Source organism: Nyctibius grandis, chromosome 10 (assembly GCF_013368605.1).
Source record: "Nyctibius grandis isolate bNycGra1 chromosome 10, bNycGra1.pri, whole genome shotgun sequence".
In the NCBI taxonomy this organism is placed as follows: Eukaryota; Metazoa; Chordata; class Aves; order Nyctibiiformes; family Nyctibiidae; genus Nyctibius; species Nyctibius grandis.
The window spans coordinates 32,437,764-32,452,698 of NC_090667.1; the positions used below are offsets into that span (position 1 = coordinate 32,437,764).

Here is a 14,935-nt window from a genome sequence, read left to right on the forward strand (position 1 = left end):
GGTTAATATGAGGCAGAAAGAAATCCCTGGTACGTTTACATGAAATATTAAGGGCAGGCCAAAAGATTTACTCTCAATAGCTCACAGGAGCATAAAGCTGTGCTGCCCCAGATGCAGATCAGGGAAGGATTCATGAGGTTTTGGTTCATGTGAGTGTAAGATTATTTCACCTCCTATCCTAGCTGAACTGTGTTGCTCCATAAACAGATGAGGGCAAAGCAGGGGAAACTCATTCCACTGCCTCCCTCTCCTTGTCTAAAAGTGGAGAATAATATTTCTGTGAAACTGTCCTCCCTTTCCTTTTCCCTTCCTGTGTGCATTTATCTCCTGTGATCCAAGTCACACATGACGGTTCCTCATAGCTGAGGTGCATTACATGCTCCTTAGTCCCATTGTTAATACCCAGGCAAAGCAACATCTTTTGACATGAATAAGAAGGGAGATCTTTTCTTTACCTCATAAATCTTTCAAAAGAAAAGGGAAAAAAATAGAACATAACAGTGAAAAAAAATTACAGAAAGCTAGAGTGAGCCTCCAGTTAACATCTGTTGAGAAGACTTTGGCAAGTATTTTTACTTTTTTTTAAAGTAAATCTCTTCTAATGAAGAGATGCAGGCTTTGCTGATAAGCTACCAGTCTCCTGCAGCCATGGCTAATATCAAGATATATGCCAGGAATAGAGCAGTCTGCAGCTGTTTTGAATATTTAATTATTTCTTTGCTTTTAGGGAGTTATTTTTGTTCTCATCGCCCACTAATTTTTGCAGAACATCAATCAAACGGTTCTATTAAAATTAAGTTCTGTAGATTACCTGGGCATGATTGATAACAGTATAGGCAAATACAAAATTGTGATTAGTTAAGCACATTGTTTTAGATTGTATTATTAAATGTGCTTTGTAAATTAATTAATAGCTGTTCATAGTGAAATATATAAACAGCACTCATGAAGCTTTTGCACAAGATTTTTTTTTATATTGGGAGTGGGCTGGTTTATCATCCACATAATTTACTTTCTCATGCTTAATGTGTGCGCTGCAGTGTTTTTATTCTGTAGGCAGCTTGTGTCTAGGAAATAGGGTTTCTTTCCTGGCCACTGTCTGCTGCTTTGTGTAGGATGCCGAGATCCCATGCCTTAGTCTCAGAGAGCAATAAAAATGACATGTAATTAGAACCACTTTTAAGCACGGTGAGCTGTACCCCAGATGCTTTCCCATTCTGGGAAGCAGCTCATTGGCATCGTGTTAATCTCATGTTGGGCAATCTCGAGGTACTATATTGGGGCAGAGCCATGGGCTACCCACAGGGACATGCTGTAGAGGGAGGCTTTTCAGTAGCTTGTTCTCAAAGGATAACGATTCTCTTCCTAAAATTAAATTGCTCTGTGTAAGAACTACATGTATGTGTATATATATTTATATACATACGGAAAGTTCAGCATTATGGTTTAATAACCCAGGCAAAAGGGGGTAATATTTACAATCCATGATTTTTATTAGCTACTGACTAATGATTTTGGTACTTCTATTTTTGGTACACAGATCCAAGTACCTTGAGAGGAGGGCTGCTTTTCAGAAAGTAGGGGTCTTGGTGCTTTCAGAGAGCATGTCCAGAATTTCAGGCATCTAAAATCACTGCTTGTGCAAACTTTGGCCATAAAAATGAATAATATCTAAACTGAACTTCGTACCCACTAGCCACTTGATCTCTGACAATTTTTCAAGTTAGTCCTGAAGTTTAATGCCAGGGAAGTGTTTTGCAGAATTCACTTGCAATATAATAAGAATGTGTTGGTCAAATCCTAGCCTTGCTCAGTTCATTAATTAATGCCAGCATACCTCCAGTGAAATAATTTTTTTTTCTCCTTAAAATGGTTTGCATATTCTTTTCAGCACTCCTAGAATGGGATAAAAAAATCCAAAATGCCTTTCTATCTCTGTATGACAGTTTAATTTGGGAATGTAAGGCAAAAGGAAAACCAAGCCCTTCCTACAGTTGGTTAAAAAATGGCCAGCCACTCACATCAGAGGTAAGGTTCCTGTTGTCTTGTTTGCTTTCTTGCTTGTCTTTTGTCTTCATGTGATTTAGTCACAACATTCCTTTTACAGTGCATTACCTTTTTTCAGAAATTTTATTAAAGTCTATCAAAATAAATATAATAGTACAAACTCTTTGCAACACAATGCCTCAGTTCTTGGAGTTCCTCTTTATTGAAAAGTGTATGGTATTGCCAGTTTATATATATATAGATACACAATTTCTTCATATGATTTATCTTAGAGCATGTAATTGCTACGAGATATGGCAGTAGGTATGGATGGGTTTAAAAATAACCATTATAGTTAGGGAAAGAAGGGTCTGTCCAGAAACACTAAACACATTTGTAGACATAATCTGTAATTTCAGAAACTGGTTGGATGCCAACTGTCTGTGTGTGGAAGAGTGTTTCAGAGCTGGCATTGCACACTGATCAGCTGTGAACTTGGGCTTTTCTTCTGTTCTCAATCTGTAGGCTGGATGGACCTTTGGCCTCATGCAGTATGGCCATTCTTATGCTATGGTAATCCTTTAACTGAATTAAGCAGTCAGCTATGAAAATAAGTTAATATTGAGGTTAATACTTTTCTGGGGTGTTGTAGAGGAATAATAGACTAAAGAAAACCATATAAAGTTATAAGGAAAAGGTGAATAGATGAAAAAATCTCACTTAAAGGAAAAAGAAGGACCAAGTAGAAAGGGAAGTAGTGAAGTGGTAGGAGTTCAGGAGGAGAGGGGAAACCAGCTGGAGCTCAAACATTTAAGAGACCTGATGTAGGACGGGTCTGTGAGAACCCAGATTTGTCTCTTTCTGGGCAGTATAATTATACTTCTGTGCTGGCCAAGCTTTGGCATGTCCATCTTCCAGTCTTCAGTTGCTGATGACCTCCTGGAGAATGACTTCTGTGTCAAGAACTGCTGCATTTGCATTCTGCTGAGGCCAAGCTTTCCTTCTTACTAAGCATCTGTTCAGCATCTATTGGTCATAAAATGGCACGGCTTATCTGTAATGCATTCTTACTTGGTTGGAAAAAAAGTACTACTGTGATTAATTTCTGTCTAGCAAGAACAGATACAGAATCATTTCCAAAAAATATGGGGCAAATGAGCACCTGCTGGGTTGAAGAACCAGCACTTGTTTGACTTAGTACTTATTTGAAGCAGTTGGAGGGAGGTCCAATCTTCCATATGATTTTCTACTGGATCAGTCCTAAATAGAGCCCACCTAGCATCTGAGAAGGCTAGCCAGAATTTAGATTGCAATTTTTCTGAACCTGATCATGCTATTCATTGTCACCTCTTCCTTAGCAAGACTATAGTTTCTCTTTGAAGACAGCGATATTTAGAATCTGTCACTCTTCAATTGTGTAGTTTCAATAAAAAAGAATAAACTACTCTACAGACATATTTTTAACCAACATTTTCACAGTACTTAGTCTATTGTAAATGGAATACTTCAGGCAACAATGCTGAATGTTATTGCTCAATGGACAAAATGGATAGTTTGGAGGTGAAAGTACAAGGGAAGTGTAATAAAATATTCAGCCTGTCACAGCACCCTGCTTGTTGGAAATATCACAGGAAGAATACCTTCCAGATGCTTTCCACCCTGGGGCTGATTCTGAGCATATTGTCTACTCTTTGTCAAACCTTTCTCCCTGACCACCTAGTTGGTCATCCCTGCATTATTCCCGCTCGTGTACATGGTGTGCCTTATTCTTCTCTTTGTCTGCGCAGCTCAAAAGAGCCAGCAGAGAATGGTGGGGAACTCGGCATGTGTACGGAACACGAGTGTCGCTTCAGAAGGGGGTTTTATATTCAAAGGCTGTTTGTAAAAATAGAATGCATGGAGACGATAGCAAACAGCCTGAGGGTAAAACTAAGTATGCAAAGATATCTGTAGCGAGAGCGTCAAAAAATTTAACAGTGGATAAGTAATGTCATGTAAAATTAAAACTCCTTTTAATACACCAAAACCTAAGCTCTGGTCCAGATTTACCTGGAATACAGGAAACTGCACACTAGGAGAAATGCACTGAAGAAACTTAGTGTGTATAGAAATTCTAGCCGTGAGGAGCGTGCCCTCCCTCTGATCCAGCAGCTGCCTGTGGGTTTCCAATAAGAATTTAAAAGTGTTGGCTCTCAGTAGGGCTGCTTCAGTGGATCATTTTTCTGTGACTTGTGATCTGATGACATTTGAAATTTTTCCATTATTTGATCACCTCTGTCTCCTGTGGAGCTTTTCTGATCATCTTAGATTATCATAATCAGATTAATCTAATCAGATGGGGGGGTGGGCCATGCCTCCCTGTGCTCCTGGACTGGGCTGCAGGTGCTGCTCCTCAGGAGCCGTATGGAAGATGCTCCCAGCATGGAGCAGCTGTACCGGCCCTGCAGCAGCTACTGCTGTGGCTGCTTCATGGTGAAGCATACCCATGGATTCACAGCTCAGCAATGCAGAGAAACACAGGCCACAGCTGGAACATCTGGGCAAACCTGCGCAAGGCAATGATCCTGCAACGCATGCCTTGAGTTCTGGAAAAATTTGAAGAGCTAAGAGGTCTGAAAACATAACCACCATCTCTGAGCCAAGGTATACATTGCATTTCTGATGCATTCATTCCCATTGCTTCTGAGAAAATAACATTTCTGCTTCTGCATTACAATCAGGTGCATCACTGTGATACCAAAAAAACTTTGGGATTGCACATTCATTGGCTCTGTCAATGTTTTTTTGCTTGTTTTTCTTTTATCAGGAAAGAATTCAAATAGAAAATGGAACTCTTATCATACCTGTGCTGAATATGTCAGACTCTGGCCTCTATCAGTGTGTGGCAGAAAACAAGTACGATACTATTTATGCCAATGCTGAGTTGCGGGTGATAGGTGAGTAAATGCCACTAAAATGAGCAGGTACTGAGTGTAACAGGACACTCAGTTAAAGAACTTGAAATTAAGAAATGAGTAGATTCATTTCCACCTGGCTGTTCAAGTCTGGTGATATTTGTTTGCTGCTTGCTCTTCATTACCTGTGTGTGAATGGGTTTTTTTTTCATTTTGTGAGTGGTGTGGAGGAAAATTCTAATCCTATGTGAGGTCTTTTTTTATCACATACAGTTTTAATGAATGCTGTTTCTCACTTAGTATTACGAGTTATTAATTATTCTGCAGTTTTAAAAAGTCAGTTTCAGAAAGTGGGAAAAATAGTTTTAACTCTAAACAAAAAGCATATAGCAAATATGTATATAAAAACAAATAACAGCAAATAATCTCATTAACGATTACCAGAGATGCACATAAAATTGAATTTGTTCGTATATTATAAAAAGTATTCTGTTATAGATATCCAAATATAAAGTTTAACAGCCAAATGCTAGTGAAACCAGTAAAACACAGACTTTAAGATCACCTAACTGTTGTACAGGTCTTTTCTCCTTCTCCAAGAGTGAATTTGCACATAAATTACTGGACAAATAAACACATTTTCAGAAAACACTGTTGGTTTATGAACAGAAAGCCACTGAAAAACTGTATTTGTAATTGAATACTCTAAACTCTGCAGATGAATACCTGTGGCTGGGATCAGGAGTGTGATGTTTATCCTGCTGACATCGCTCTGCCCAGGAGCCTCATTCCTCATCGCAGATAGACCCATTCTCCCAGTTTGGAGATCATCCTAAGGAAAGATTGTCAGAGCAGACGGTTTCTAGGTAGACAGTTTAGGAACAGCATAAATAAAATACAATGAATTCCATTCTTTGGTACTTAAATACATTTTTCATGTTTGATATATCTGCTTTTGCAGAAACCTCAGAAGTCCGTTATTGGACTCACTTACTATGTAACTTGAAGAGAAGAATTTAGCAAGTTCCTTTAGTAACTTGTCAGCTGCACACTGTTCTGTTCTTCTTTCTTCTGCTTTATTTTTAGCTGCAGCACCTGATTTTTCCAAAAATCCTGTGAAAAAGTTGTCCATTGTTCAAGTTGGAGGTGAAGTTACAATTGGTTGTAAACCAAGTGCTTCTCCCAGAGCAGTTATTAACTGGAGAAAGGGCTCAGAGGTTCTGCACCAGAACAAAAGGTACTGTTATAAACCAGTTGCTGGATTGTTGGGTGTTCTCTGTTTTAATAATATCATTTAAACATCACTGAAACACAGCTGGCTTAGTATTGCTTTTGACAGCTCATTGATGGAAAACTTTGATGCCAGAGGCCTATTTGCCTTCAGCAGTGGCCATACAGTTCTGCAGATATAAAACTGGCTGAGAACAAAGCCAACCCAAATACACACGGGTAATTGTATGATACATATGCTTGTGTTCATCAGCAGTTAATTTGCTGCAGCGCTATCGGAGCTGACTGCTTACCACATGCAAAGCTTGAGTGAATCAGCTTCATGTAGGACACATCAGTGGAGGCTTCAGGGAGGTGGAATATACCCCCAGGCTGGGCATAATTGCTTCACAGCTGTACATGTTGTACAACAACCTATAGCTGAATCAGCCTCTGTTTTCTCTGTTTCCTGTTCAGGCAGGATTTAGCCACTGGACCAGCATACTGGTACACTCCCTCACCAACCAGTGTGGCGTTGCATAGTCTTCAGCAGGGCTTTACTGGCATTTTGTCTGTGATGGCTAATAGCTTATTTGTGAGTTGCCACAAACCATCTACGTTATTATTACATGCTAACGTCAATTAAGTGGTAAAGCGTTAAAATGAAAAGCAACTTATTGACTCGAGTAAGTTGTGAATAGTACACGCAATATTACACCCATGATGATATTTCCATATACAAATGGAAGATGAAATGGGCAACAGTGTGTAAGAACTGTCATCTTTCTCAGCATCTCTTTCAGTTCACAAATATAACAGCAACATTGTTTTATCACATTATTTTTTTCAGAGACTGAAAACAGAATCAGTAATTCATAAAGCTCTGGAAATTGAACACCAGATTTTGCACACAGGCACAGTTGCTCAAGGAGGTTAGTTTGGGTCACATAAGACTTAAAATAATTAAAACAACGTTATCCAAAACTGTGATACCAAGAAATATTTCCCCGTCCTACACTGTGGTAACGTACAATACAGATTAAAGTAAATCGAACAAGTGTATGTGAAAGAAAATTCAAACCTGGGAAGTATTTCACATAGGAAACAGAAAAATTTGGGTAAGCAATCCATGCCCCGGGGCAGAGAGAACTTTCCAATTATTCCCCCCCCGTTTCACTAATGGCAGTTTTATTTTCTGTTTAACTGCTCGGCTTATGATGAGAAATATTTTTCTACCTAGGGTTCGATCAGATCTTTACTTGCATTTTACCTGTAAGGTCTATTCAACAAAAAAATGCCTGTTCATCCCTATTAGATGCAGCCTATCCCTACAGTATGTAGCAAACACGCTCAGTATACAGTTTGCCTGAGGTAACATCTGGATTTTCTGATGTTGATGAGAACAGGAGCAAGGAGAGCATTGTTTAAAACTTACAATTGAAATAATTGCATTAAGCCTAGATCTTGAGGTTCTAGTACCCTGATATTCCCCATCTGATTTGCTTATAAAAAATATTTACATACTGCGTACAGTATTTACTTGTGCTTCTGTATTAATTTACTAACAATAATTATAAGCACGCTGTTATTTTTGAGCATCCCAGAAGGCCTTCTGCTGCTTAGCAGGAGTAAACAACAGGAGCAGGGTTTACACTGAGGCAAAGGGAGAGAACGTTTCAACTCTCCATGTGCAAAACATTATTACCAGTGTGTCCACTGGTGCAAAGTAAAACTTATGAGGATTTTTGATTATTAAATGACAAAATAGCTGATGCCCCAGTTTTAAAGAAGAGAAAATAACTCAGCTGTACAGTATTTTTTCAGAGATCTTTGTGACAGGAAACAGAAAATGAAGGAAGGATTTGTATGGCTGTAATTAAAGTACACAGCTAATTAAAGTACTAAAATCATACGTATCTTTGCTCATAAAGGAGAGAATAAATCTGCTCTGCCTTTCTCAATATATCATTATATGTGGCTGTCACATACAGATTAATTATTTTAACTAAAACTTTCCTTATTTCTGCTCCCATTATATTGTGCAGCATTTATAATCTCTCTGGACTCCTTTACTAGCTTTTTTTTTAATATTTGGTTGGGTTATAAATGCTGGGAAAAAAAGGAATCCCAATCCCTTATGGTTCTGACAGCAAAACTGTGATGGACATGTTGCTAAATAAGTCAGATCACGCAGGTTCTCCAGAATGATTCAATCTTTTGTTACAGAAATAATGCAACTAAACCTATTCCTCTCTAAGGGGAAAGGATGGTCTTTCTTTTTTACCTTCTTTCTTTCACTTATGTAATAGTTTATTGCTGATAGCCATGCATGCATGGTCATTGCTCTCCCTGACCATCTGAGCTCTTAGTATGACAAGATAACACTGCTTTGTATTAGTGTTAGTTTATAAGTATGTAAAGAGAAGTGTGCTAACTAGGAAGAGCTAATTAACAGACTATCCCTATTAATTAAAGCACCATGAAATATTTTTATTTTATTTCTTCTGAGGGTTTTTTATCAAGCCTTTTTAAGTTAACCAAGCTGCAGTATTTGGGCCCCTGCTATTTGAAAAATATCTTAACATTTCCTGAGTCTGAAGCGTCATCTTCTGAATCTCCTGCCACAGTCCAGCAGTGAAGGTCCTCAGCCCTCGGAGTCCCCTTTTGAGGGCAGAGACAGTTTCCCCCAGCCCCGCTCCTCTCCTATCTTCTCTGCTACTCAAACACATCGTTGCCCAGATCTTTGGCAGCTTGTATGTTCTGATTCATGTAGAATACTTTATTGCATTTAGAGCATACACGTAAGTCCTTCAAAAAATTCCTGAATTGATAAGTTTTTACACTAGATGGTAAATACCTGTACCAGGTCTGCTCACTGTTCCCAGTCTTACTGTCCCCTCTGCATTGAGTATTCTACTTCAAAACTTTCAGAAAGAGCTAAATTCCTCCCTCGTTCATATGGCTCACCCCCTGAGGAGTGAGATTTATCTTGGTTCGTGCTGCTGGCCACCTTAGAGAGGGAATTCAAGGTTATCAGCTGCAGGAAACAAAAAGAAATTCCGCAGTTGGCTAATCCTAGCTGGTTTTACCTCCTCTCTTTGCGTGATCCCCCGATCAGCTTCTCTGGATCATCTAGCAGTACAGCTTCAGGTTTTCTTTTGGGCAATTAACCTCCTTCTTTGGATCAAAGTCTTGAGAAATGGGCTTTCGGGAGCAATACCTCTTTTTCAGTGGGCAACTGTTAGAAAAGATTTTGTTTGCCCTTTGCTGAATGCACAACTTTTTCCTGGTATGTGCTGTGGATTTTAGCTCAGTGTAGAAATGGAATGTAACAAAGCAGCAGCAGCAGCTTCGTGCTCTGAACTCCCACCCTGTGCAGTTTGGCACAGATATGAGCTATTTTCATGTATGTCATATATTCTCAGTAAGTGCAATGGGAGTTTTCTTCATCTTGCTTCTCACTTCTATAATTTCTTGTGTCCACTGAGGAAAAGTGGAAAAGAAAGAGTAGAAGGGAACACTTCATATATTAAATGAAGCAAATTTGCAAGTCTAGACACTGATCTCATCACAAATGTATGTCTTGTTTATTGCCTTTAGTGGATTCAGGATCAGAACCCTCATGGAAAACTTATTTTATAAAAATTCTTTTTGATTGAAGCATTTTAATAAATGGGAGTTGGAACCCCTTCTGCTTTACCAGAGAGAGGTGCTATTCCCTCACCATGAATTGAGGATCCCCAAACACAGCAGTGAATGCGTATAAACATATGTGATTCACTCCACTCAGAATTTAAATGAGGATAGCTGAGGGAAAACTGAGAAATGAGGTAGGCTGAAAGAATGCATTAGTCATATACAGCACTCTGCATGCATTAATAATCAGTAATAAGCAAATATTCATAATTTAAATCCTTTTCTGGGGCCTGGACAAGAAGTATGTTTAGGGGTCAATAAAACATGCTCAATACTTGTTGGCTCCTAGACTTGCTTGTAGGACACGGTTCAGTCCCATCTCTGTTGAAGGATGGTAATTGATTCTCTGCCATAAATAAGCTGCTCTGTGTGGTAAATTCTCTCTCCCATGACACACTTCTTTGGTGTTTTCACTCAAGTTATTGCCATTTCTCAAAGGAAACATGGGGGAATGATTGAGCACCAAAATGAAAAGCTGTCTTTCAACAACCTTATGGCAGAGAAAACTGAGCAGATGTTGTGACTGGAGACTCCCAACACTATGGGTGGGAGGAATTATCTGGTAATTGCTGAGGTCTTACAGCTGCCCCTTGGAGCCCCAAAATCAAGGGGATTCTCCTGCTCCCATGTGAAATGCAAGGACCAAGCAGGCTTCATTAACTAAAGGGCTGGATCTGCTCATGGTTGTGTGCTGCATCTGAATTGCTCTATCAGTCTCCTGGGCAGGACGGTTCTCCTACAACCTTCTGAACACTCGTGGCCACCATCTGCTTCTGCCTTTCTTCTGCTGCTCCACTGTCCAAAGTCAGATTCCAAACCCATGAACATTTTAACACATTTTAAACTTTTTTGTTACTTGGGAAAAGTCTGTCTTGTGACTGTTGTTGGGTTTAGAGAAATAGGAAGTTAAAAAAATAAAGGCAATTAATTGGTAAACAGGAGAAGTCCTCAAGCCACCGATCAAATACAACATACAAAACATACTGTACTGTGATATAGCATTTCAGCTTGAACCAATTTGAGAAGAAATGTGTCAGGGTAGTTCAACAAACTTCAATGAAACATTTCAATTACCAGAATGTCAACGCTGTTTGTTTAGCTTGTACTGAAACCTTCCAGAATATCCATTATCTTTAAAAAAAAAAAAAAAAAAAACCATTCTGCTTGGGGAGGAATCAAGACAAAATGGATTGAAAAGCCCAAAATTTGCACTACTCTACTAACAAAGGAGGAGATTGATGTCACTTAACTTTTATTTAGCTGAAGTCAATATGCAGTCTAAGGTAGTTATTTACTTTTTCTTGGCAGGCACCTCCATCTCAAATGAGATGCCTAACTTTCAGATGAGCAAAACTGGGGGAATGAAACTTACCCACAGCATCTGAAAAAATCCCTACCTATATTGAAGTCAGACCTGATGAGTAGAACAGGCAAAGAGGATCTCTGCTTGTCATGCTGCTTAGTGCCATGAACCACCGTGCTTTATGTACCCGCTGTTTGCAGATAAAGGTGGTGTAGACATTTGTATGCTGGCAGCAAGTTTCATATAGAACATATTTTCTTACGCTATTCCAGCACTTACCATTCTATTCCCAGCTTTCTACAGCAATGCAGCTAGGTGAATAGCAATGGGATATTAATATTACTATTATTTTATTCTTTGAGTCTGGTTTTTGAAGTCTGGATTAAGTGTATCTCCATTTTTATCCTTGTTGCTTTTCTGCCACAAGAAGCTTTGCACAGCTTTGATGATATGCCTTAACCCTTCTATCTTATCGGTGTCCGTGTGCTTGTAAAGAAGTTCATTTCCTATTTTAGTTTTTAAATAGAGCACTTGAAGTGTGGGCATCAGCAATCAGAGCAATTCCAGATACCTTAGACACCATTGCTGTAAGTTAACATGAATACAGATTAAGCTTATCTCTTGATGAAATTCTAATTTTGCTTGGGTATCCAATGGAATTGATTCCACATCTGCTAAATTTGATTAATCACTTCAGTTCCATTCCTTGCTAACAATTAGATTGACAGAAATCAAAGGCATGGATTTGCCTGCCTGCTTTCAGTGCTTGGTCTGAACTTACGTATTAAGACATGAAAACTCCTACAAAACCAGTTTGCTGTATGGAATCGCTTTGTTTTTTCATCTCTCAGGCCACACTACTACTACATATTCAGTGCTAACCAGACAAACCCCATCATTACACCTTTCCCAAGAGAATGCTGAGTGCTGCAAGGAGTATTCTATGTTCTAGCTAAAAATATCTTGTGCTCGGATTGCAATGGTCTGGGTTTCTGTATGAAAGGTAGCAGAGAAGAGGGTATTGCAAAAGACTAGGGGAGGCAGCTATAATATATTTCTTGAATATTTATTTATTTGCTAACAGCAGTGGTATTTTTCTGTTTTCAGTGTTGGTTGTAGGCGTAAGTGTGCAAGCAGTTGTTCTTGCTTCCTTCTGAATAACTACCTGAAGGGAGGTTGTAGTGGAGTGGGAGTCAGCCTGTTCTCCCAGGCAACTAGTGATAGGACAAGGGGACACAGTCTCAAGCTTCGCCAGGGGAGGTTCAGGTTGGACATTAGGAAGCATTTCTTCTCAGCAAGGGTCATTAGCCATTGGAAGGGGCTGCCCAGGGAGGTGGTGGAGTCACCATCTCTGGAGGGGTTTAAGAAAAGACTGGACATGGCACTTAGTGCCATGGTCTAGTTGGCATGGTGGTGTCAGGGCAATGGTTGGACTCGATGATCCCAGAGGTCTCTTCCAACCTGATTGATTCTGTGATTCTGTAATGTCACTGAATCTAGGAGGAACATAAAACATCTCAGCGCTCACTGAAGAGTGAGTACACGGGAGCAGAAATGTTTGGTGATCTGGCAACACTGATGTTGGCATAAGAAAAGTTTTACAACCAAAGGAATGCCAGAAAATGCCTCAGACTGACCTCTGAAGTACCTTCAGTCTTTCCTTCTTTATGTTCTCCACATCTCCAGTTATTTCTGTCTTCTCCCCCAAGCTGAGAGGGAAGGCAGGGGAGTGGAAAGCATGTGAGTGAAAGGTGAGGAGAGAGATACAAGGAGAAAGAAGGAGGAGCACAGATGAGGGGAAGAAAAAAACCAATTTTTTTTCTTAATCTTATTTTGCTTTGTTTTTCCCCTTTCTTCTTTCTCTGTTACCTTTCCATTTGAAGTCAATGCAGTGCAGAGTAATGAGAAGGCAGAAGGGGACCCCCGTTGCTACTTGACCCAATGAAACACTTGCAGGCAGCAGACAGAGGATATTAGTGCAGTGGAAGACATAAGAAAAGGGCTTTTCCTTTCTTTACTCTCTCCTTAGAGAGTTTCATAACGGAACAAGCCAATAAACCTAATTTCATCATGTATTACTGACTACTTAATGCAATAGTGTTTAGCACATCAGATAGCGTGAGCATCAAGTAAGCAAATGAACCATATGTTCTCACGTCTAAGAAAGAATGACAACCTGCGTGATGCTGGGTTTATTACAATTTCCCTCCTGTATGACACCTCTCTAATACAATTTTAAATTGTTCCTGCTCAACTCCTGGGAACCTTGTTAAGGTGAGCCTTTCTGAGGGGCTGTCCTACATGCCGAGATGTCCCAAGCAATCTGTCACTCTTCCGTGTCATATGGAGTTGCAATAAACTAAACCCCAGTGAATGTCAGTGTTGTGCCCTCTCTCCCTTCATGCTCTATCCCTGCTTCATGCACATATTCCGATTGATGTTCGGTATTTGATCCAAAGCCAGCTAATCTCATTGGAGCTTTTCCACGGACTTCAGCAGGCTTTGCATCAAGGTTGCTAATTAGGAGTTTGCACAAAAAATAATGAGAGAATGCAACCTTCTGTGCTTCTCTTCTAGTCCAAGTTGTACTGCCACGCACATCATTAGCATTGCACTGTTCTGGGGCGTATTGCTGTAGCATACAAAAATACTAGTATTGCATGAAAAACATGCTGCACAAACAGCAAATATGAGAGTTCCTGGTCCCAACAGTTTTCAACGGAAGAGTAACATTAGAGGTAACAGATAGATCAGGATATGTTGGGGAGGTGATGTAAAAAGGAGCAAAAATATATTGATTAACGTGACAGGCAAATGGACTGTTGCCAGTCATGGTGTAGGTGTGATGAACAGAGAGTGAAGGGTTATGTGAGTGACAGCATAGAAACAGCACCTTGAGAATGTGTCTAATGCTTGGCCAACGTGAAGGGTTTGTAGGAGGATACTAACACCTCTGGTCTAGCCATAGGATTTTATTACAAAGAAATACTGCTAGTTCAGTGCTGCTTTTCTATGAGAAGTAAAAATCTTTTCGGATTTTCAGTGAAAGGAGGATTCAACTTAAGGGACACACACAAGTAGTGGAATATTACACGTTAAAAGGACATACAATTTCTACGCTTTGTGTTATTTTGGGCGAGGGTGCAGGACTAAGGCTTCAGCGAACCACACGCAGTCCCTGCCAATATCGCTCAAATTAAGCATAAATTCTGTAGCCCAGCGAGGATTGCCTCGGGGTTTCCTTTAAGCCAACAGGTGGTCCAGCCAGCTCCTCAGCGCAAGAAGAGAGGGATTTTGGTCCTTTGGCTTTTTTCTGTCCTAGAAATTATTTACCTGAGTGAGGAATTTTGAACTATTCATTCCAAAATCCCTTTCCTGATTTGGTTGTTAAAAATTAATCAGTTCAACGTTAGAACGTACCTAGTGCAAGAGCATCTCCAATTCTGTATATTTATTATGTGTGTGTGTGCACATGAACCTGCTGTCTAGCATTTCTGAAAGCCAGCCAGTACCACGCTGTGTACGTGGTGTCAGTTACTTGTTGTATATACAGAATCCTTTAAAGTTAACAGCAGGTTTTATTGTACTTTTATTTTTGAAATACATTCTGACAAGCAGATAGGGAAGAAGATTCCTGTAAGTGAATTAAACTCCCACGCAGAGGGTAATTCAGGGCCTTATGTACTGTTTAAATTCTACTTAAGTCCCATATTAAGGGTTTTGTTTTACATCTGGAGTGAATTTGGTTGTAGGAATGGCTGTGTCTGAGCTCCTAATGATGTCTGAATCATAAAAGTAATGATTAATGGTGGGATTAGATTGAACAGTAGTAGTGTGGGCACACCAT

The 14,935-nt window shown here is 39.6% G+C and overlaps 1 protein-coding gene across 1 annotated transcript in view; it reads left to right on the plus strand.

Moving 5' to 3' along the window:
* CNTN6 (contactin 6) overlaps window positions 1-14,935 on the plus strand; it is an 82,515-nt gene that overhangs the window by 41,003 nt on the left and 26,577 nt on the right. Inside the window, exons 7-9 of the mRNA XM_068408412.1 lie at window positions 1,892-2,028; window positions 4,793-4,922; window positions 5,967-6,117. Of these exons, the coding sequence (XP_068264513.1) occupies window positions 1,892-2,028; window positions 4,793-4,922; window positions 5,967-6,117 (418 nt within the window). The remainder of the gene's footprint in view (window positions 1-1,891; window positions 2,029-4,792; window positions 4,923-5,966; window positions 6,118-14,935) is intronic.